The 24,044-nt window shown below is 45.8% G+C and overlaps 1 protein-coding gene, 1 long non-coding RNA gene and 1 pseudogene across 4 annotated transcripts in view; 1 reads left to right on the top strand and 2 right to left on the bottom strand.

Moving 5' to 3' along the window:
- Positions 1–7,576, bottom strand: part of LOC129538253 (uncharacterized) — a 31,162-nt gene extending 23,586 nt beyond the window's left edge. Inside the window, exon 1 of the long non-coding RNA XR_016039323.1 lies at positions 7,460–7,576. This is a non-coding gene — a long non-coding RNA (uncharacterized LOC129538253). The remainder of the gene's footprint in view (positions 1–7,459) is intronic.
- LOC129538250 (large ribosomal subunit protein eL6-like) lies at positions 1,437–2,718 on the bottom strand (annotated as a pseudogene).
- SYNC (syncoilin, intermediate filament protein) lies at positions 6,921–23,769 on the top strand. Of its 3 annotated transcripts, XM_055398337.2 has the most exons (5): positions 6,923–7,110; positions 12,707–13,874; positions 20,497–20,621; positions 20,803–20,879; positions 22,197–23,769. In XM_055398337.2, the coding sequence occupies exons 1-5, from the start codon at positions 7,058–7,060 to the stop codon at positions 22,205–22,207; spliced, it is 1,434 nt and encodes a 477-aa protein (XP_055254312.1). In that variant the 5' UTR covers positions 6,923–7,057; the 3' UTR covers positions 22,208–23,769. The 3 variants fall into 3 exon arrangements, with proteins under 3 accessions (XP_055254311.1, XP_055254313.1, XP_055254312.1); XM_055398336.2 differs by having other exon boundaries at positions 6,921–7,110; positions 20,803–23,769; XM_055398338.2 differs by lacking the exon at positions 20,803–20,879 and having other exon boundaries at positions 6,922–7,110.
- The last annotated feature ends 275 nt before the right edge of the window (positions 23,770–24,044 follow it).

The raw sequence follows: 24,044 nt of genomic DNA, 5'->3' as shown, positions 1-24,044 counted from the left end.
CAGTACATGAACCGTGAACTTCCAGATGTTCAAGCTGGATTTAGAAAAGGCAGAGGAACCGGAGATCAAATAGCCAGTATCTATTGGGTCATCAAAAAAGTGAGAGAGTGCCAGAAAAACATCTATTTCTGCTTTATTGACTATGCCAAAGTCTTTGACTGTGTGGATCACAACAAACTGTGGAAAATTCTTCAAGAGATGGGAATACCAGACCACCTGACCTGCCTCCTGAGAAATCTTTATGCAGGTCAGGAAGCAACAGTTAGAACTGGACAGGGAACAACAGACTGGTTCCAAATAGGGAAAGGGGTATGTCAAGGGGTATGTATATGGTCACCCTGCTTATCTAACTTATATGCAGAGTACACCATGAAAAACGCTGGGCTGGATGAAGCACAAGCTGGAATCAAGATTGCTGGGAGAAAGATCAATAACCTCAGATATGCAGATGACACCACCCTTATGGCAGAAAGTGAAGAGGAACTAAAGAGCCTCTTGATGCAAGTGAAAGAGGAGAGTGAAAAAGTTGGCTTAAAGTTCAACATTTAGAAAACTAAGATCATGGCATCTGGTCCCATCACTTCATGGCAAATAGATGGGGAAACAATGGAAACAGTGACAGACTTTATTTTGGGGGGCTTGAAGATCACTACCAGTGGTGGCTGCAGCCATGGAATTAAAAGACGCTTACTCCTTGGAAGAAAAGTTATGACCAACCTAGACAGCATATTAAAAAGCAGAGACATTATTTTGCCAACAAAAGTCCGTCTAGTCAAAGCTTTGGCTTTTCCAGTAGTCATGTATGGATGTGAGAGTTGGACTATAAAGAAAGCTGAGCAGTGAAGAATTGATGCTTTTGAACTGTGGTGTTGAAGAAGACTCTTCAGAGTCCCTTGAACAGCAGGGAGATCCAACCAGTCCATCCTAGAAGAAATCAGTTCTCAATATTCATTGGAAGGACTGATGCTCAAGCTGAAATTCCAACAGTTTGGCCACCTGATGTGAAGAACTGACTCATTGCAAAAGACCCTGATGCTGGGAAAGATTAAAGGCAGCAGGAGAAGGGGATGACAGAAGATGAGCTAGTTGGGTGGCATCACTGACTGAATGGACATGAGTTCGAGTAAGCTCAGGAAGTTGGTGATGGACAGGGAAGCCCGGCGTGCTGCAGTCCATGGGGTTGCAAAGAGTCGGACACAACTGAGTGACTGAACTGAACTGATGGCAGTTATATTTTTAGAGTTTTGAGACCCCTCCACACCGTTTTCCTCAGTGGCTGCACCAATTTACATTTCCACTCACAGTGTATGAGGATTCCCTTCTTTTTAATTTTCTTTTATTTATTTTTTGGCCACACTGTGTGGCTTGTGGGATCCTAGTTCCCTGATCAGGGCTAAAAACTGGGCTGCTGGCAGTGAGAGCATGGAGCCCTAACCACTGGACCACCAAGGGAATTCCCTGAGAGTTCCCTTCTTTCTACATCCTCACCAACATTTGTTACTTATGGTCTTTTTATTTTTTTAAAATGGACCAGTTATTTAATTAGGTTCTTCATAAGAAATTTAGAACATTATTTTGCAAGGATGAATTCTATTTGTGAGAGCAAACACAGAGTGGAGGTAGCCCTGGAGCTGAGGAAGAGATTTGATTCTTTGCAGAATCTGTGAGTCCACAGCTTTCTGATCACCCTGGCACTGCTCTGTAATTTTGTACTTCTTTCTGTCCCCATCGAAGATCTCACCTTCCTGGTGCCTGGCTTACGTAGTTTTTTTTTTTTTTGGCCACACCACTGGGCTTGCAGGATCTTACTTTCCTGACAACAGATCAAATCAGTGCCCCCTGCAGTGGATGTGTGGAGTCCTAACCACCAGATAGCCAGGGAAGTCCCCTTCTTGAAATAGGCATCAGTGAGATGTTCTGGGGCCTTCACACCACTGACATCCATTTTGGTGGAGGTGGCAATGACAAATTTTATTCTATACCCAGGAACTTGATCGAGGGGAAAGACCCAGTCACAAGTAGTAAGCCATTGCTCACCTGTTTCAGGGAAACAACCCTCTCACCTTTGTGGCACTCAGGGAGGATGCTCGGAATGGGCCCAGGAGAGATACTAGCATGCAGTTTTCTCACATGTTACTGAAGGGTTTTTGCCAAGACTCAACAGCTTTTAAGGCCCATCTTCAGTAGGATAATACCTAGGCATTTTGCGAAGTTTAATCACTTGGGAAACACCATTCTTGGGCTTTCCTGGTGTCTCAGATGGTTAAGAATCTGCCTGCAATGCCGGAGACCGGGGTTCAATCCCTGGGGCAGGAAGATCCCCTAGAGAAGGGGTTGGCAACCCATTCCAGTATTCTTGCCTGGAGAATTCTATGGACAGAGGAGCCTGGTGGGCCCCAGTCCATAGGGTTGCAAAGAGTCAGACAGGCCTTAAGCGATTTAGCATGCACACACATTCTTGTCACCACCAGCTGGTTTTGTGACAGTAGCAAGAACCTTCAGCTGCTTTTTCTTTTCAGCTTGGATTTAGCTGCTGAATACTCTCTTTTGTACAAGGCCTTTCTGGAATACATAGCCAATTCCTCTGCCAATTCCTCTGACCAGGACAGGATTTCAGCGGCACTTCTTAACCTTTTTAACTTTGCCACCAGAGTCAGCCTTCTTTGTTTCAGACTTTTCCTCCTTCGTATCTGGCTTCTCAGCATTTTCACCTGCCATCTTTTAAGATGGGAAAGAGCTACTTGTGGTCTTTTTGATGGTAGTCGTACTGACAGGTGTGAAGTAATATTTCATTGTGATTTTAATTTGCATTTCTCCAGTTATTAATGATGTTTAGCATCTTTTTCACATGCCTGTTGGCCATCTGTAGATCTTCCCTGAAAAAATGTCTATTTAGGTCTTCTGCCCATTTTCAATTTTTTTTATGGTGAGTTGTATGAGTTATTTATATATTTTGGATATTAACTCCTTATTGATAATATCATTAGCAAGTATTTCCTCTGATTCAGCTGATTGCCTTTTTGTTTTGTTGATAGTTTCCTTTGCTGTGCAAAAGCTTTTATGTCTAACTAGGTTGCATTTGTTTATTTCTGCCTTTATTTCCCTTGCTTTAGGAGACAGAATGATGATAATATTGCTATGATTTATGTCAGTGTTCTGCCTATGTTTTCTTCAGAGTTTTATGGCTTCCAGTCTTACATTTAGATCTTTAATCCATTTTGAGTTTAGTTTTGCATATGATGTGAGAAAATATTCTAATTTCATTCTTTTACATGTAACTGTTCAGTTTTTCAAGCACTATTTACTGAAGAGATTTTCTTTCTTCCATTGTATACCCTTGTCTCCTTTGTTATACGTTAATTGACCATAAATGTGTAGGTTTATTTCTAGACTCTCTATACTGTTCTGTTAGCCTATGTGTCTGTTTTTATGCCAGTACCATGCTGTTTTGGTTACTGTGGCTTTGTAATAGTTCACCACATCTTCTGATTCCAGTTTTCAGTTGTGATTTAAAAAGAGGGTCTCCTCAGGACTTCCCTGGCTTGGGTTCGGCCACTGATCGGGGAACTAGGATCCCACATGCCATGTGGCAAAGCCAAGAAAATTAAAAAAGAAAGAAGGAACGTCTCTCCAAATTCTCTGCCAAGGACTCATCTTCCCGAGGTTTAGTTTTTACCTTAGTGGTGTCAGCAGGAAGCAGAGGTCCACTCAAAGCATTTGCCAGAAGAAGTATTTTTTTTAATTAATTTTTTTGGAAGGATAATTGCTTTACAGAATTTTGTTGTTTAGAAGAAGGTTTAATGAAGGAACTATTTACAGAGGTGTGGGCACAAATAGTGAAGCACCCTGGGGCTCACAACAGTGGAATAGAATCACTAGGCTCAGGGCCTGAAGAGATAAGGGAGGGAGCCTTGTTAACAAACCTGGCCGGACTCATATCCATGGTCGCAGGCCACTCAACAGGAGCTGTGACTTTTACTGGAGGAACATAGTACCTGCCAAAATCATATCACTACTGACTCAATGGACATGAGCAAACTCCGGGAGAGAGTGAAGGACTGGGAAGCCTGGACTGCTGCAGTCCATGGGGTTGCAATGTGTTGGATACAACTTAGCAATTAAACAACAAAAAAATCACAGCACAGTATTATAAATATCCTGGTCTCACTCTCCTCTTTCCCTCTGATCCCCTGGCAATGTCTCCTACTGGCCAAACTTCACCTGAAACCATAAAGCAAAGAGGCCAAGGTCAGTGAGAGTCAGCCCCTGGACACAAGGCAGGGCAGAGAAGCACAGAGAATTCAGGGTAAGCAAAAAGTAGGCAGCCAGGAAGTTTCTCCTCTCTTTGTGATCTCAGCTTTGTGGAGGGGCTGAGAGGGAGAGGGCTGTGCTTGTCTCTCCAAGCAGCCTGACACTGTAACACCCCTTCTCCTCTTCCAGGCCCAAGTTACTTTGACCAGGAGGCTGTTCCCAGGCCTGGAGTAAATCTCTCCCATCCCTGGCTTCCTCGGTTCTCAGTGCCTAGCCCATCACTCAGCTCAGTGATTTGGCATTATTCTCTGCAGGGGTTTGTCTCCCCAGGGGACAGTTCTAGCATCCTCTTCACTGTGAGCTCTTTGCAGGCAGGGCCCTGGGCCAAAGAAGGCCATTTGCTCTGACACAGGGCCCAGCACAGGACAAGCGCCCATGTTTGCTGAGTGAATGGTGTCCTGTGGCCTCACCCACCTCCCTCTGCCTTGGTGTACACAGCCTGGGCACACGTGTATATCTGTTTCCTTGAGTTCAAAGGGACTCTTTGGTGGAGAGTGGCCCAGACCTGGTACACAACAGGCATCAAATGTTGCCTGAACTGGCCTAGGCAGGATTATCCTTCTTTCCTTCATTCATTCAACAAGTTTTTGAAATTTTATATGTACCAGGCCCTGTGCTGGCCCCGGGGACACAGAAGTGTTCTTCCTGACTTCCATTCTAGTGGGGGAAGCATAAAAGGAAGGAATGGAAAATGAACAATATTATTAAAGCCTGCAGTACGTGTTTAGAAAATAAACAGGGTGACGGGACACACAGTAAATGGCTGGGCATTTATGTGGGGGATGGGCACATCAGGGAAGGCCTTTCTGAGGCAATGACATGTAAGCTGAGACCTGAAGATAAGTGAATGTGAGAGCTGGAAGGGTATTGCAGGCAGAGGAACAGCAAAAACAAAGAGCTAGGGTGTTTCTGGGACCCCAGGGGAGTCAGTGTTTCAGCCTGAAGAAGGGCTTGGGCGGGGGTTGAGAGAGGTTAAGGAATCAGTACTGGGGGGCTGCCTGGGGCCAGGTACTGCGCTGGGGTTAGAGGGGAAGGGACAGCCCTTCTCAGTGCCATCCTTTCTGCCTGTTGCCTAGCACCACACTAAATAGTACTGCTGGCAGACCTTCCCCGAGCTCCCTCAGCTCCCCTCAGACTGGCAGCGGCTGTCAAATGACCAGCCCTGGAGGCCTTGCCAACCTCCTCCCCTGGAATATTTTTGAGGTAAGTCAGAAAATGACCAGCAGCCTCCAAAACCCGACTTTTTCTTGTGCATACCTTACAAGGGTATATTTGGCTGCCCTGGGTGTTAATCCCCCACCCCCTTGCACTAGACAGAGATATAAATATACCACCCCAGGCAGCACACTCAGAAACATGGATTAATGACCATATACTCGGGGGCCCTAGTCACACTTAGAAGACACGCCATACAGCTGCTATGAGCACCCCCTCCCACACCCACACACTTCAGTCCCCAGTCTCTCACAGGCACACACACAACTATATAGATGCCCCACAACACAGTCACAACAGCCAGCCTCGCAGACACTCCACAACCAGCACCATCACCACTCGCATAATCCCTCCCCCATGATCATACAGTCACCGACCCACACACAGCCTCACAGACGTGTACCGCAGTCATCAGAGTCACATGTGGACACAACAGTTCCACAATCTCCCTCTCCTCACAGTACACACACAACCATGTGGCATGCACACAGCCAGCAGGCCTATAGATCACTACACACTGGCCCACAAGTGGTTCCACACGGCCGCCCCACCCCCACCCCTTACTCAATGCCTCTCTGATTAAACACATCCAGCCCCTCGGCTTGTTATAGTGCCTGGCATTCTTCTGCGATTGAGTCAAAGACCTCCCCAGACAAAGGGGCTAAGTGGAAAAAAAGGCTTCAGGAGGGAGCATGCCAGAGGCCCAGGTCTGGGAAGGGGCCTGGCCACTTCCGGCTCAGGGACCCAGACAGCCTTTAGTGTGGAGTTTGATCTTGACCCTGGGGGGGCTAAGGACCTGGGGGAGGGGTCACGCCTAGGAGTGGACGTAAGCGGGGTGCGGGGGGTGGGTGATGACAGGTGGAACAAGCGGAAAGACCCCTTAACCCTCGCGGCGTGGAGGGGGAAACAGAAAGCGGGGTTACATATGGACTCAACCCTCCCACGCGGTCCTCCCACCGCCCTGCCCCAGGCTCCCGACGGTCCCCAAACGCACGGGGTGTGGCCTTGTCCCCCCTCCTCTCCCCAGCCCTGGCGACAGCTGCGGGGGCACAGCGCTCAGGCGAGGGGGTTATCGCAGGGCGCCAGGCGGCGCGCAGGGTGCCGGCTCCCCCGAGGTCCTCAACCCCACACCCTGGCCCCTCCCGGGCCGGAAGAGCGCCCTCCCAAGGCTGCAGAGCCACCTTCCTCCCCGGGCCCCTGCAACTGGGGACACTCGGACGCGAAGGATGGGGAGAAAGAAGACTCGGGAAGACCCCGAGGTGGCGTTTTAGAGACGCCGACCTCCCCTCCCACAGCTTCCACGCACCCAGCCCACCCCCCGCGCTGGTCCCGGGAGGGGCGGCCTCTCCCCGCCCCCGGGCCGCGAGGCCCGCTCCCTCCTCCCGCGGCCGGAGCCCGGGCCAAGTGGGCGCGCCCGGCCCCAGGCCGGCGGATCCGGTGTCGGCTGCAGCTGGCAGTGCGGCTGGCGGGCGCGGGCGGCCCGCGGGGCCGACTATTAATACCGCGGCCGCCCAGCCCGGGTCGCGCAGCCATGGCCAGCCCGGAGCCCCGGCGCGGCGGGGACGGCTCCGCCCAGGCCGCGAGGTAGGAAAGGACCTTCTCAGGCCCAGGTCACCACCCGCTCCTGGGGAGGGGGTGCTAGGCGGACCCCTTCTCCCCAAAGCGCCTTTCGCCAGACGGGGGCGGTGGTCCAGGCGGTGGTGGGGCACAAGGCGGAGCCACCCGCCCAGGGTGATCGGGGAGTCTGGCCCGGGGCGAGGCGCGGGGCCGGTGGTTCCGACACCTCCGCTGGTCTGGGGGCTTTTCATAATTCCCCCTCCCCCTCCCACGGGCGATGTGAGGATTAACCCCTTCACACTAGCCGGCATCAACCATCGGATGCCGGATGGCCCATAGTGGCCAAAGGCCCTCCCCATTTTCTTTCCTTCCTCACCCCAAATGCAGCTGGACATGGAGCCCTCCAGATTTGCCGTGTGGAAGAGACTTGGTGCAAGGTTGGGCGGCTGCCAGCTTGGAGTTGAGTCTGTTCAGGCAGCTCATTCTGTCTGGTCTGGGGCCTGAAGGGCGTGGGGGGAGGGTCCCCAATTCCAGACCAGCAGGAGGGCCTTGGCTGTCCCGGCCCCTGGAGGGGACGCCCTCTCCATTATCCACACTATCAGCTTTCCCCTGGTGAGGGGGAAGGGACCTGTGGCTGAAGGATTTGGGGCGAGTAGGGAGCGTTTCTGCCCCAGGTCAGCCTGTAGCCCTGGGCTTCCTCTTGTACCAAGAAGTAGAAATGCAGTTACACACACACCTGTCACCTCTTCCCTGTCACCACTGCACTAAGCTGAGCCTAGTTTTACACACGCACTCACCTGTACTGTTGTACACACAGAGCCAGCCACACTCCAACCCAGGCCTGCACGGTATCACAAACACACCCAGGCGCAGCCCTGATGGCCGGGGTTGGGAGCTGCTGGGATCCTATAGGGACAGGGAGAGAGTAGCAGAGGCAGGCTGTTTGGAGCCCAAGGAGGCTTGAGGTCAGGGTCCCCAGCCGAGCTGGCTGCCTTGCCCCTACTTAAGAAAACCATTTATTTATCGGGCTGCCTTAGGTCTTAGTTGCAGCATGTGGGATCTTCATTGTGTCATGTGGGCTCAGTAGTTGTGGCATTCTCCAGTTGTGGCACGCAGGCTTAGTGCTCTATGGCATGTTTCATTAGGGGAACTGTAGTTCTCAGCCAGGGCTTCCAGTTGGCTCAGTGGTGACAATGCAGGAGATACGGGCCCAATCCCTGGGTCAGGCTACAATCCATGGGGTATCAAAAGAGTTGGACACATCTTAGCAACTAAACAACAACAAAGTCCCCCAACCAGGGATTGAACACTCGTCCCCTGCATTGCAAGGCAGACTCTTAACCACCAGACCACCAGGCAGGTCTCCCATAATCTACTTTTCCCTGGCTCTTTAGAGAGAGGCAGCTGAGTGAGGACAGCACCTTGCAGAGGCCTGGCACTGCGGGTGAGGTCACTGAGGCAACACGGTGTGTGGGAACAGCACTGCCTGCAAGTCAGGAGACCTGGACTCGATGTCCAGTCCTGCCACTTGACCTTGGGCAAGTTTCCTCCTTGGAGCTGTCAGTTGCTGCTGCCTACATCCACAGAGCCCCACCCTGGGATACAGAGAATAACTGTGCTCGTCGTCATAAAATGGACTATCAGGGGAGACCAACAGATGCACTTCTGGAACGCAAAGCACTTAGTGCAAAGATGAGCTGCATATAGAGTGCCTTGAGAACACAAGAATGGGAGTCGGCTGGGAAAGGCTTCACAGAGGAGGTGGGGTGCCAGCCGAGCTCTGTTATACCTGCTGTATCTGTTAGGTCTTTTAGACCCAATGCCTATTCTATCTAAGATGAGAGTGGTAAAAAGGAGCCCTGGCTCTAGAGCCAGACTGCCGGCTTTCAACAGGCTCTACCATGAACAAGTTGTAGAACTCTTGAGTGAGTTCTTTACTTGGTGCTTTTTGGTTTCCTCATCTATAAATTGGGGATAAACCCTATAGCTCAGATGCTAAAGAATCTACCTGCAATGCAGGAGACCAGGGGTTCAATTCCTGGGTCAGGACGATCCCCTGGAGAAGGAAATGGCAATCCACTCCAGGATTCTTGCCTGGAGAATTCCAAGTACAGAGGAGCCTGGTGGGCTACAGTCCATGGGGGTCACAAAGAGTTGGACACGACTAAGTGACTAACACACACAAGTGAGCGTCGTATAAATGAGTATTTATGGAGAATGCTTAGAATACTGCCTTGAATGCAATTGCGTCATTCCAGGGTGGAGGTCTCAGCTGGAACATGATGTGAGGGGGCTCTGCTGGCAAAGCAGGGACTCTGTTGAGGATCTGGGTGGGTCTGGCTGGCTGAGCAGTGCATCCTTCTTGGTGCGAGGAGCTCCAGGCAGTGTAGGACTGGTCTCTAGACAGACAGTATACAATGAACTATATGTTCCCTGCTGGACCCTTTAGACATTGTGGGATAGGAGTGGGAGATTTAAAAGTTAACACATGTTCTGAGGGACTTCCCTGGTGGTTCAGTGGCTAAGACTCCCAATGCAGGGGTCCCGGGGTTCAATCCCTGGTTGGGAAACTAGATCCCACATGCAGCAACTAAGAGTTCACATGCCACAACTAAAAGGTCCTGTGTACACAACTAAGACACAGCGTAGTCAAATAAATAAATATAAATAGATAAAGTTAATGTGTGTTCCAGAATGTCAAGCATTGGGTGGGCGGTAGGGAGTAATTCAAGATGAGGCTGAAAATGTATGTTGGGGCCACATCTGGAAGGGCCTGGAATCTGTGCGAAGCAGCTCACTATCTATGGGTGAAGTGGAGCGAGATGGTTTGTTTTACATTAGAGCGAGTGGCAGCAGTGTTGCAACTAGACTGGGATGGGAAGGAAGCAGGCTCACAGGAAGGCTGGTGCAAGAGTACAGGTGGGGGGTGACGACTTGGCTGAGGGTCCTGGCAGTAGGCTGAAGAGGAGGGTGGAGACCGGAGACTTTCTGAGATAGAAATATCAGTCTTTAGTGAGTAGGCTGTTTAAAGACCACTTGTCTATCGACAGAAGAATGGATAAAGAAGATGTGGTACACATATACAAGGGAGTATTACTCAGCCTTCAAAAAGAATGAAATGATGCCATTTGCAGCAACATGGATGGACCTAGAGGTTGTCATACTGAGTGAAATAAGTCAGACAGAGAAAGACAAGTATCATTTGATATCTCTTATATGTGGATCTTACAAGAATGGTACAAATGAACTTATTTACAAAATAGAATCACAGATGTAAAAAACAAACATGGTTACGGAGGGGGTAGAGTAGGGGAGGGATAAATTGAAGATTGGGATTGATGTATATACACTACTATATATAAAATAGATAACTAAGAAGGACCTACTGTATAGCAGCACAGGGAGCTCTACTCAATACTCTGTAATGGCCTGTATGAGAAAAGAATCTTAAAGTGGGTCTATATATATGTGTATGTATATATGTAAATAGATCTATAACTGATTCATTGTGCTGTACAGCAGAAAATAACACAACACTGTAAATCAACTGTACCCAATAAAAAAATACAACACTGATATACAGCCTGACATACAGTGATATATTTCTCTGAGCTGGAGAATACAGGTGTAACAAGCTCAGAGAGAAGGATAATCTGTTGGCGGTTGAGCTTGAGGTGCTGGGGTTGAATGAGGCCAGTGATGTCTGGGGCCTGGTGAAGCCACACTTTTGTGATTTTCCGAGCGCCATCAGGGGTTACAAAAGGGAAGCCAGGGATTCCTGGGGTCTACGTAGAGAGGAGGACTGAGAACACAATGATTTAGAATAAAAATAGTCTTTATTGGGAACCTGGAGCTAAGAAATAGAGCTTAAAACCTGGACACAAGTAAACTTTTCCAATACAAATAAAATTCTTTGTTTGATATGTTAGGCTTTTCATTTACACTTTCTATCCAAAAAAAATTTTTATTCAAATTTAGTCTGTTTTATAACTGGCACTCTCTGAGTATCTGAGTTTCCTTGAATTACTTAATCTCTTTAATCTCCATTTCCTGATCTGTAAAATGTTAATAATAAATGTAACCACCTCATAGAATTGTTATGAAGATTAAATGAATCGATATATGTAAAGCATTTAGAACAGGGCCTGGCACATATAACAGGACCTTTAAAAGTGTAATTTATTATTTTTATTTCCAGAGTATTTTATATTTTCAAAGAATTGCTCAGAGATCCAAAGTAAGATGCATTTGAAACAGAAAAGACTAAAGCCACTTGAGGGCCAAAGCAGCAGGAGCGCATTCCTCAACAGGAACCAAGAAAGCTAGCAGGCAGCTGGAGCTGGGTTAAGGGGCTCATGTGTTAGAAGCACAGAATCTGAATTCAAGAGCATCTGACAGGCTAGAAGGATGGGCCAGTTCAAAGATGAGGTTTTACAGGAACGAGACATATGGTTTTAAAAGCACTTGCTGTGAAAAAGTCTTAAGGATTTTACTCAAACTCAGCATTTATGAAGAATATGAGGGACTTCCCTGGTGACCATTGGTTAAGATTCTGCACTTCCAATGCAGGAGGCACAGGTTTGATCCCTGGTCAGGGAACTAAGATGCCACATTCTGCATGGTGTGGTCAAAAAAATATGATAGAGCTACCCTATATGTTAAGGGTATCTTGACCTATCAGTAGGAATATAGGGTACAGAGAATAGACCTGGATTCTACTTCCTATACCTATCCCCAAGGGGTAATGAATCAACTTGAAACCTGTAATGAGGAGCAACCCAAATGAGGAGGGTACTGGAAACCTTGGCATGCATGGAATAGTTAAGGGTAAATCCGTTCTCTTTATTCATTTGTGGCTGTGCTGGGTGTTTGTTGCTGTGCGCAGACTTTCTCTAGTTGCGGCGAGCGGGGGCCACTCTCTAGTTGAGGTGTGTGGGGTTTCTCATTGCAGCAGGTTTCAGTAGTTGTGGCGCGGCATGTGGAATCTTCTCAGACCAGGGATTGAACTCGCATCCCCTGCATTGGCAGGTGGATTCTTAACCACTGGACCACCAGTGGCTGTAGTTCCTCTTTATTTTTTAAATATTTTATTGAAGAGTAGTTGATTTGCAGTTAATTTCTACTGCACAGCCCAGTGATTCAGTTATACATATATATATTCTTTTTCATATTCTTTTACATTATAGTTTATCACAGGATACTGACTATAGTTCCATGCTATACAGTAGGACTAAATCAGCTCTCTTTAAGTGTTCAAAGAACTGACATGGAAAAGAAATTAGAGTATCTGATTCTAGAAAGAAGAACCAAGTCCAGGTGAAAACTGGGGTGAAGGTTTTACCTCAACACTAGAATTTTCTTACGATGGTGGAACACAGAGTGGCTCAGGTGTGGTTTCCTGTCCTTTGATGGTATGGAAGCAGAGACTCAACACTTACCTTGTGGGGATGGTGTCAGATCTAAGCACTGGGCTGTGTTGCGGTGGATCAGTGAAGGGAACAGGCAGACAACTGCCCTCCGAGAAGTGAGGATTTGCCATAAGCTAGGGCTGTGTCCTGGCGGCTGCACTCACAAACCCTCCCAGGACTGTGACTGCCCTCTCACCTGGTCATTTCTCTTGCAGGGAAACAAGGCCAGAGGTCATTTCTCCTCTTCAAGAGAACTCTGCATCCCTGTATGAGCTGGGGACCTGGAACCCAGAAGTTACTTTGTCTTTGGAGGGGACCTTGAACTTAGAGGACATTCTCTACCTGGGGGACACAGGTGACCTTGATGAGGCTCTGTACGTGGAAGAAACTGAACCGCCGGAGGAGACGCTGCACATTGAGGAAACCAGGACACCGGATGAGGCCCTGTACCTGGAGGAGCCAGTGAGGCCGGAGGCTTTACATGTGGAAGAGCCGGTGAAGCCGGAGGGGGTGTTCTATGTGGAAGAGCCGGTGAAGACAGCAAGCCCAGAGCAGATCATTTATGGGGGAGACAAGGTCCTGAGCGAGGAGAAGTCTAACCCCAAGGAGAGCCTCCAAGCTGGGCCGAGTCCCGGCACAGAGGGGAGCCTGAGCATAGAGGACCTGGAATTGCTGGAGGGGCGTTTCCAGCAGTGCATTGAAGCTGTGGCCCAGCTGGAAGAAGAGAGGGATCAACTCATCCATGAGCTTGTGTTGCTCCGGGAGCCTGCCCTGCAAGAGGTGCAGCAGGTCCACCGGGATATCCTGGCTGCCTACAAACTGCACGCCCAGGCAGAGCTTGAGAGGGATGGGCTGAGGGAGGAGATCCGACTGGTCAAGCAGAAGCTGTTCAAGGTGACCAAGGAGTGCGTGGCTTACCAGTACCAGCTGGAGTGCCGCCGGCAGAATGTGGCCCAGTTCGCCGATTTCCGGGAAGCGCTGACCACCCGGGCAGCCCAGCTCTCAGAGGAACTAACCCAGCTCCGGGAGGCCTATCAGAAGCAGAAGGAGCAGTTACGGCAACAGCTCGAAGCACCTCCGAGTCAGAGGGATGGGCACTTTCTCCAGGAGAGCCGGCGGCTCTCTGCCCAGTTCGAGAGCCTCATGGCAGAGAGCCGCCAGGGCCTAGAGGAGGAGTACGAGCCTCAGCTGCTGCGGCTCCTAGAGAGGAAAGAAGCTGCGGCCAAAGCTCTGCAGAAAACCCAGGCTGAGATCCAGGAGATGAAGGAGGCCCTGAGACCACTGCAGGCAGAAGCCCAGCAGCTCCACCTGCAAAACAGGAACCTGGAGGACCAGATCACCCTTGTGAGGCAAAAACGGGATGAGGAGGTGCAGCAGTACCGGGTAGGCCCACTGGGCATGGGAGGAAGGACAGTCTTTTAGTCTAGGGAGGAAAAAGGGACCAGGCCAAATGTCTCTGGGCTGAAGGATGCTAGCATATGTGAAGTCGCTCAGTCATGTCTGACCCTACAAGGCTCCTGTGTCCACGGAATTTACCAGGCAAGAGTACTGGAGTGGGTTGCCATTTCCTTCTCCAAGGGATCTTCCCGACCCAGGGATCGAACCCAGGTCTGCATTGCAGGCAGACGCTTTACCATCTGAGCCACCAGGCTAGCATAGGTAGGAAGAGCAATTTGTTTCATGGGCCAGTCACTCACTTCTTTAAGCCATTTTCCATTTCATTCATTCAGGCCTGCTAGGGCTGAAAGTTGGAGAAGGCAATGGCAAGCCACTCCAGTACTCTTGCCTAGAAAATCCCATGGGTGGAGGAGCCTGGTAGGCTGCAGTCTGTGGGGTCGCTAAGGGTCAGACACGACTGAGCGACTTCACTTTCACTTTTCACTTTCACACATTGGAGAAGGAAATGGCAACCCACTCCAGTGTTCTTGCCTGGAGAATCCCAGGGACGGGGGACCCTGGTGGGCTTCTGTCTATGGGGTCACACAGAGTCGGACACAACTGAAGTGACGCAGCAGCAGCAGCAGGGCTGAAAGTTACCTGCACTCTTAGTTTCCACGACACTTTTACACCAATGATCTTCATTAATCCTCCAAGTCAACTATTATTTTTCTTAGATGAGGAAACTGAGGCCCAGTGAGTCGGAGTAATTTGAACTCTAGTCTGACCAACCCCAAATATTTCAGTACTCTTTCCACAGCACCATTTTCCAATTCTGAGTGAACCACCCTTGGGTTTAGATAGAGCAGGAGGGAATGAGGCCAGATAGAATTCATTCTCTCCCCTCCCCGGTATTCACTCTCAAGTCCCACCTGTCTGATCTCTGCTTTGAAGTTTTCCAGTCTTAAAAAGCTGGGATGAAATCTATAAACCTCTATCCCTCCTTTTCCTTTTTTGTGCATTTGTCACCATTTCAATCGTATTCAAGCTATTTCTGATTGTGAGCCAGTCCTAATCCCTTTTAGAACAAAATGGGATCTAAACACTAAGTGCATAAACAGTTCTCTCTCCCCCACAGACTGAGCTTTCAGAAGGTAGGGAGTATGTTTTACTTATCTCTGCCACCAGGCTCAGCGTATGCATCAGTTAAGTGCTGACTTCTGTGCTGCTGGGAGCCATGAGAAGACCACACTGTGGTGCTTTTCACAGCTGTATTTTTGTCTTTTGAAACACACATTTTTTGGATGAACTTAAAAATCCTAGAGATTTTGACTTATCCTTAAGGAAGATGTCCTCTGTTGAAAATGGCTGCATTCACTTCACTGAAGATTTTATCAAGTTTTCTATAGCTTATATTATGAAAAGAATAGGGTTTTGGGGTCATAGTATTGAATGCCTTCAAACTATACATATTTACTCACCCAACACTGTCCCCCACCTCCACTGCACTGTTTTTTTATTGGGTCATAATCTAGTGAAAAGGTGCTAATTATTTTTGCATAAACAAATACTATTCTTAACACCTGACACTCAATCAGATGTTACTTTAATAACTGTAACCCAGGGTAGAAAGTAACATGTGATTTAAGAGAGGTACAGATAAGAGTGCTATGGGATAATGAGATTATTTTTAGCCATGGATTAAGTCAGCGAACCTGTAACAGAAGACAGTGTCATTTAAGTACTGAAGTATAGGCAAGATCTAGACCAGTGCTGTCCAACATAAATATAATGCAAGCCTCAAATATCATTTAAAATTTTCTAACAGCCACGTAAAAGAGAAATAGGTGAAGGTAATTTTAATGTATTATTTAATCCAATAGATATAAAAATATAATTAGTAACTTGGCTGCAGGAGAAAGGTGAAAAACTGTGAAGGTAGGTCAGGGCAGATCCCATTAGACTTTGAAATCCAGCCTAGGGAGTTTGGACTTTATTCAGTGGTCAGTTGGCTCCTTAAAGATATTTAATCGAGGGATTAACATGATCCTCGCTTTTACTTTTTGTTAAAAAATGTATCTATTTTTGGCTACACTGGGTCTTTGGTGCTGCATGTAGGCTTTCTCTAGTTGTAGTGAGCCAGGGCTACTCTAAATTGCAGTGCACAAGATTCTTGTGGTGGCTTCTCATTTGGGAGCACAGGCTCTAGGCACAAGGGCTTCAGTAGTCATGGCTCTTGGGCTCTAGAGCAGGGGCTCAGTAGTTGTGGCCATGGGGACAGTCGCTCTGAGCATGTGGAATCTTCCTGGGCCAGGGCAGGCAGATTCTTAACTACCTGACCACCAGGAAGTCCCCCTCGCTCTCCTTTTAGAAACATTGTTGGTGGCAGTGTGTAAAATGGGCTAGAGACTGAGAGGCAAGGGAGACTGATTAGGAAACTACTATAGGTAAGAGGAAACAACGGTAGCAAAATGAAAGGAAGGGAAGAACAAACATAGAATAATTTTGACTACAGAATGAGCGGGGCAGAGAGGTGAGAAGTCAGAGGATGCTTAGATTTCAGACAAGGCTAACTCAGATGGTGATGCACTAAGTAGGGAATCCTTGGGATTAGAATTTCCTTATATAGTGTTAGAATTCTAGAACTGTTTCCCCAGTGATTTGCATCACTATACTGGATTTGTTTCAGATTTGATTATCTGTGCAGCTTTCCAAAGATCACTCTATGAGAAACAACCCTGATAAAAGTCTCCTATTTCTATACCACAATTAAAGTAGGAAAAAAGGTCTGAAAGAGATAATTCTTTTTGAAATGACTTCTTACTAAACTGTTTGCCAAAGGCCATGTATGGCATCTGATTACTTTTCAAGGGTACACCTCACCCTGGAGACTTTAAATTTGCTTTCATCACCATCACCCATTCATTCAACAAATATTTAGCCTACTTTTTTTTGTGCCAGGCAATGAGCTATGTGGTGGCGAGACGAGAACTCATGGTGAGGGGTAGGGGTGGCGGACGGTTACTGTCCTCAAAAAGTTTATAGTTCAATTTAAAAAAAATAAAATTAAAAAACAGTAAAAGAACCAAAAAGAAAAAAATTAATGACAAAGTTTATAGTACAGGAAGGATATGAGATAAAACTTCCTAAAATCTAAGATATCCGGATCTAAGTACGTCAAGTGTGAGTTTTACAATCAATGAAATAATTAACATGCTTCAATGTGATGGACAATATAATAATTGTAGGAATAAAACATTGTACTGATGAAGCAGGTATAATTACCCTTGGGGAAATAACGGGAAAATTTCATACAAGGATTAAAAATAGCTAACATGTACTTGAAGTTCTTTACATGTAATAATTCACTTAATTCTTACCTCTGAGATAGGTATAACTATTGTCACCATTTGAGAAACAAGTAAACAGGTGAGCCAGAGAAGTCATTTGTCCAGGGTTACACAGCTAGGAAGGGATGGAGGTGGGACGTCACCCTGGGAAATCCAGTCCAAGTTCATGCTACAAGCTGTTTGAGCTGAGTCTTAAAAGAATGAATTCACTGTGTAGACAAGGGATGAAGACCATTCTAGGCCAAGGGAACAGCTCATAAAGCATGAAAACACAGACATATTATGGGAAGTGTGGCTGGACCATAACAAATCTGAGAAGTGGATGAGGCTGGAGATGTAGCATGGGACCAGATTGTAAAGGGGCTTTCTGTATTCTTTAGGTGAGTGGTTTTCCTAAAAAGGTTTTCTTCAAAGCCCCAGACTCTTTCCCCAAAACAATGTTATATGGAATGGCAACATGTAAACATTAAAAAAAAAAAAAAAAAAACAGGTAAAAGTAGAGCTACTAACTAAAGAGGGACAAGTACACTCCAGCCATGGCCTCCTCCTGGGGTTTCATGGAAAACAGTCTGAAGACCATTTAAGAGTCTGCCTATCTATGTATCTGGGGCTTCCCAGGTGGAGCTAGTGGTAAAGAATTCGCCTAGCAATGAAGATGTTAAGAGACATGGGTTCAGTCCCTGGGTCAGGAAAATCCCCTGGAGGAGGGCATGACAACCCACTCCAGTATTCTTGCCTGGAGAATTCCATGGACAGAGGAACCTGGCGGGCTACAATCCATAGGGTCGCATGCTATTGAAGCAACTTAGCACCCATGCATCTATGTTATCTATCTCTACTTGTATATCTATTTATGTGAAGGCAGTAGAGCAACTGTTAAAGAGTATAAGCTCTAAGCTAATGGCAAATCCTGGGTCTATCACAAACTGTGAAACCTTGGACAAATTACTTTACCTGTGGTTCAGCTCCTTCACATGTAAAATGGGATTAATGGGTCTGCTGCAAGGATGAACTTGTTAATAATACCCGTAAAGCACTTTTAATGGTGCCTGGCATGTAAGTATGTACTCTAAGTGGCAGTGTGGAGGGTAGATTGAAAGAGCCTGGAAAGACCACTTTAGTGGGAGAGGAGAGATGTGAGGTAAAATGGGCAGAGTTTGGTGACTGGCTGCAGTGGATGGGGTTAGTTTGCTGAGAATGATCTAATTTTTACCTTGAAATTGGAAGACTTCTAGTGCCCCAAGATGGAATATGCTTACTATCTGCATGCTTCACATCAATAAGCCTTATGTGTAGGGTGCCAGACATACTAAGATCCAAGAACCTAGTCTGATTGGGAGTTAAAGATCTCACATGCCAGGCAGCGTGGCCACAAGAACAAAACAAAACAAAAGCCACATGTAGCTACTGGAGAGTGTAGACTAGAGGAGTAATGGAGGTCCTAGTGAGAAGTGAGGGTCAAACTAACAGGAGTCTGAATGCCAGACTAAAGAAAGTGGAAAGCCTATGAAAGACTGAATGATAAAATGCGCTTTGTTTTTTATGGCTGCACCATGCGGGATCTGTTTCCTGACCAGGGATTAAACTCGTGCCCCACTGCAGTAGAAGCAGTCTTAACCACTGGACCAGCAGGGAGGTCCTGATAAGGCAGTTTTAAAAGCGCTGATCCGGCGATGCTGCGCGGGATGAAGAATGGAGGCTGTCCTGCACTCACACTTCATTCTGTGACAGCTGCTCCCTGCCAAGAGCTTACCACTGACGGTACATTGTCCTCACAAGCAGGTTCTTTTGTATGTCCAGCAAATGACAGCTTTACTAGATAGCAAGGCTTGGGAAACTGGGGCAGAGGTATGCAGACGCTTTCAGATAATACACTCTTAGATGGTAAGGCCACATCTCTGCATGGTGTCAAAGCATGGTTATGTGTTGGATGGTACTCAGTCATATTCAACCCTTAGTGACCCCATGAACTATAGCCCGCCAAGCTCCTCTGCCCATGGGATTTCCCAGGCAAGAATGCTGGAGTGAGTTGCTATTTCCTACTCCAGATCTTCCCAACTCAGAGATCAAACCCAAGTTTCTGAGTCTTCTGCATAGGCAGGTGGATTCTTTACCACTGTGCCACCTGACTAGGCACTTAAAAAAGACCTTGTGACAATGTATGATGAAAGCTGAGATTCAGCTACAGTATCAAACACTGCAGACTGACATACCTCAGGTATACCAAGGATGACTCAGAGAACAAATTATTTAGATCATTCTATTTAGAACATGCTTCCCTGTTGGCTCAGTTGGTAAAGAAATCCCCTGCAATGCAGGAGACCCAGGTTCAATCCCTGGGTGGTGAAGATCCCTTGGAGAAGGAAATGGCAACACACTCCAATATTCTTGCCTGGAAAATTCCATGGACAGAGGAGCCTGGTGCACTATAGAGCCCATGGGGTTGCAAACAGTCGGACACAACTGAGCAACCACCATTGAAGTATGCACCCGAATTGGATTCAAGATTATTCTTCAAAATCTGAGATAGTCATTGCAACTTAAAAATATGCCTTCCAATTTCAGCACTCCCTTTCCTTCCCAATTCCCCCATGCTGAGGATCCATGCCAGCTAGCAGCCAAGCCACAGACTGACTTGCTGACATCTTCCTTACATCATTCCACAGACATTAATCAAGAGACAATCTGTAGAATGATCCTGCCTGATTTTGGCACAATGGAAAAGTTATCTAAGACCCAAGGGCCTCCAGGGCATAGCACCTTCATTTTCCAAATTAGCACTTTAGAACAAATTGCTCTGATATAATAAGCAAAGGATACAGGAAATTAACAACTATGATACCCTCATTAATAAAGCATCTACTTGCATGTCATGTTGTGCTAAATACTAAGTAAAGCTATGTCTGACTTCAAGGAGCTTCAAATACAGTTATTCAAAGATACCTGCTTACATAAAAACTTGGTTTCTTTCAACTTCAATTAAGTTGTAGGGTACTATTAAAACTGATTATCTTAATGGAAACAAACTTGCACATTAAGGGTCTACAAAAATTCTCAGTTCACCAAACTAGGTGATCAAAATCCTCCCCAATACTTCAGGCAAGACTGCTTTTGGGTCACCATTTTCAAAAACATCCCTGTCAAAACACGTTCTCTGAATCTCATTTTTTCAACCTCAACACTGCTATGGAAATAAACGTGTAAAGAAATGCTTTATAATAATGGACGTCAGGTTTTTATTGTTTGGCTCATTAGAGATGTGCTTGGCCCTCATGCAGGAACAGCTGGACGAAATGGAAGAACGACAGAGGCAGCTAAGAAGCGGGGTACAACTCCAGCAACAGAAGAACAAAGAGATGGAGCAGCTAAGAGTCAGCCTTGCTGAAGAGCTCGCAACTTACAAGTCAGTTTTTGCTGCTCCCCAAATCTCAACCAACACTGGCTGAGGGGATGGTGGGGAGGGCAGATGTTGCTCATGAGAAATTTCTCTTGACAGTGAAAAGCAGAAAAAGAAAAATTGGGGGAAAACTGTCAAATTGTGCTCATCCATAAACAAAAGGAAAATGGTTTTTTTTTTTTTAAAGGGCTATGCTACCTAAGAGCCTGGAACAGGCTAAGGCTCCCACTTCTGAGGCAGGTGGAATCGAGACACAGTCTCAAGGTGATACTTGTGGTTACAAGAGTGGTGTCTGCCTTGTTGCCGCTTTCCTAACAAGACTAATGCCTCAAAAAAAATTGTGTCTAATAACAACTTACATCATTTAGGAATAACAGGATGACACATACCTCCGAGTTGCCTGGTTTAAGTATTCAAGCTTCCTTTGCAATGTTTCAATTTCTAGTAGGACTTAAAACACGCCCTGATTGTCACCAGGAAATCTGGAACAGGATAAAACATCTAGGTTCTGTGCATTCTTACTTTCCTCACCCTTCCTGACCCTATCTGCTATTCATAAACAGTTTCCTTAGAATAGCAGAGAGGACAGTTAGGACATCTAATTCAGACTATGGCTAAGGAAGCCAAGAAGGCTAAAGTAACCTGTTAACAGCCATTTAAAAAGCTGAAGAGGGTGTTATTTATAGACCAAAGGACATTGATTATTGCTTTATTTGTGAAACAAGCAACGCACCTACCCAGTGATTTCTTTACATTCCAATGTCCTCACATTCTTTATAAAGTCCTAGATTCTCTTGGATAAAGACACTAAGGATTAAAAAGATGAAATTGGATACTAGATTAAGTCCATAAATTTTTATTAATTTCCTAGTTAACTCTACATCTTGGATACAAATTCATAAGTAACTATTATAACTGATGCTTTTCCTAAATTACTAGGTTTTTTTTTTTGGCTCCTCCGCAGCTTGCAAGAGTTCCCCGACTAGGGCTTCAACCCCAGCCATGGCAGTGAAAGCACCAAATCTTAACCACTAGACCACCAGGGAACTCCCATACTAGAATTGTCTTCTACTGTGTTTTATCTAGGCATAACAGACCATGCCTGTTGTTTGAGAGATTACTAGAACCCTGTAATTGAAGAAAATGAGCTGCTAAACACCTTTGTGTGGATCAGATGAAAAGAACAACTGGGAGAAGACAATGCTTAATCCAAAGAATCAAAACTACAGAATTTCAGACCTTGTTATACCTGTGTAAAGTTAATGTGGGCAGATGAAATTTTTAGTGAGCCCCTACAAGTCATCCCTGATTAGATGCAAATCACTCTAGCAAGCTCTCCCTAACATATCTGCGCTAAGCTTCAGAAATTCATTGTTAAAAACCTTATAATAGTCCATCGTGGTCCAGTGGTTAGGACTCAATGCTTTGGGGCCTGGTCAGTCCTTGGTCAGGGAACTGAGATCCTGCAAGCCACACAGCACAGCCAAAAAAAAAAAAAAAAATCCACATAAACTTTATTATATACTGTATTATTTTAAGTTGCAAAGTTTAAACTTATCCTTTTTTTTCTCAACCTTACAGGGGCTGTTTAGAAACATACGGTGGAATCTGTAACCAAGAAACAAAAAAAAACTTCTTAGCAAAGGATCACTAAGTACCCTTTGGACATACTTTTTTCTAAACAGAGAAGGGAGTGTCATGGATTTGGCAAGCAGTTCTCTCTGGGAAAGTTACAAATACTGGCTGACCTGTTTAAAAAGATTCTAGGGCTGGCTGGAGGCAGAACACTGTCAGTCCACTCTTAGCTGTATTCTATTTCATACATTACTGGTACTGATCTCAGTGCACTGAGGAATGGAAAAATGAGTCTCCTGTCAGCCATCAGCAACCTTCCACAGGCACAGAGTAAAGGATGAATGTGTGGACACACTCTAGTGTTGGGAAAAATGTACCTTGCCTTGCTTGTGTTGACCCAAAACAGAAAGTTTTTAGGTAACACAGGTGAAATAAAAAAGGCACCCTATTTTCATTACAGTTGACCCTTGAACAACATGGGGTTTAATCTGCACATAAAGTTGGCCCTTGGTATCAAAGATTCCTTCACCTCTGTGGATTCTGTTATTTACTATTGAAGAATATCTGTGTAAGTGGACCTGTGTACTTCAAACCCATGTTGTTCAAGAGTAAACTGTATATGGTTTACAATCTGGATCCTTTTGTGCCATGAGTGTTATACTTTAATTGAATTCCTTTACAAAGTTTTTAAGTCTATGCTGATTCATGTAGGTTTACTCTTGTGTCAAGGTATTTTCACTATACTCTAAAATAACTACTCACTTAAAAACAAACAAACAAGAACCAATCCAGATTTCCCAAAATATCTTACCTTATGAAAATGATTTTGGGTCAGAGTGATCTATTCAGTTAGACTGGGTGTTTGGCAAAGAACCAAGCATTTTATCTGGTTATGGTACTTGGCTTTCAAGAGCCTACCTTTTAAACCTCTAAGTACAGGCCCCAGTGAAATACACTGGGGAGATTCAACCTCTATGAGAAAAGGTCAAACACCTTTTCAAAATTTAAATTTTGCCTTAAATTCTCTCTGCCACACTGCCTCTAACATTCTTGAAAGTTCATGTGGTTCTCTAGAGATAAGACTTCAAAAAGATGTTATTTTACCAAAGCCTAATCTGTACACCTGATTCAGGGTTTTATGTCTTTCACTTCCCCTGGGAAGGAGTAAAGCTCTTTTCTATACCTCTGGGTCTACTATATTTAATTCTGCTCTTGGTAGTCAAAGACCACAGAAAATAATTGTCATCTGAACAACTCTTCTAGAAGCCAGAGACTGGTGTTTGATGAATGTTATACACTAAATAAAACCCATCAGCATGGGATTATGTAGAAAAGCAATTTATTCCATTATAAGCACTTACACAGTTAGTCAAGGAGAGTAACAGGCCTGCTGGTGAAACAGGTCACCCAAAATAGAGATGGTATCAAACTAGTGGTCAAGGACTAACTCCTTAAAAAAAAAAAAAAAGCAACTCTTATCCTGGATTAATTTAATTTTAAAAACAAATACAAGCTATTGAGTCACTCTTCTCAACTTAACTGGACAGTCTACCTGTGGTATAACTGTCAGGTAAAAACATACATCTTTACAACTTGGTGGTCCCAAGTTTTTTAAAAAACCATTTCACAGAAAGGAAAGAAATAATATGAAAACAGCTCAAGAAATACACTAACAAGCAAAAATATATGGGGGAAGGAGGAACACGTTTTGACTTAACTGAAGAAACTGAGAGGAGACTGGTCTATGTAAGGAAATGTGCATCCTGGAAAGTTCGGCGTGTAGGAATTTGTATGACTTGAATCTCCCCTATTTCCTGAATAAAAACAACATCTTGTAGTATTTATACTTCATGG

The sequence above is a fragment of the Moschus berezovskii genome, chromosome 2 (assembly GCF_049115385.1).
Source record: "Moschus berezovskii isolate FMDL1 chromosome 2, NW_MosBer_1.0, whole genome shotgun sequence".
Lineage (NCBI taxonomy): Eukaryota > Metazoa > Chordata > Mammalia > Artiodactyla > Moschidae > Moschus > Moschus berezovskii.
The sequence above is the reverse complement of the archived record's forward strand: the minus strand, read 5'-3'. Positions and strand labels throughout refer to the sequence as shown.

Coding starts and splice junctions, on each gene's coding strand:
- SYNC (XM_055398336.2), top strand. CDS start 7,058: ATGGCCAGCCCGGAGCCCCGGCGCGGCGGGGACGGCTCCGCCCAGGCC. Junction 7,111..12,706: donor GGCTCCGCCCAGGCCGCGAG/GTAGGAAAGGAC, acceptor TTTCTCTTGCAG/GGAAACAAGGCCAGAGGTCA. Junction 20,622..20,802: donor GAAGAGCTCGCAACTTACAA/GTCAGTTTTTGC, acceptor TTTTTTTTAAAG/GGCTATGCTACCTAAGAGCC.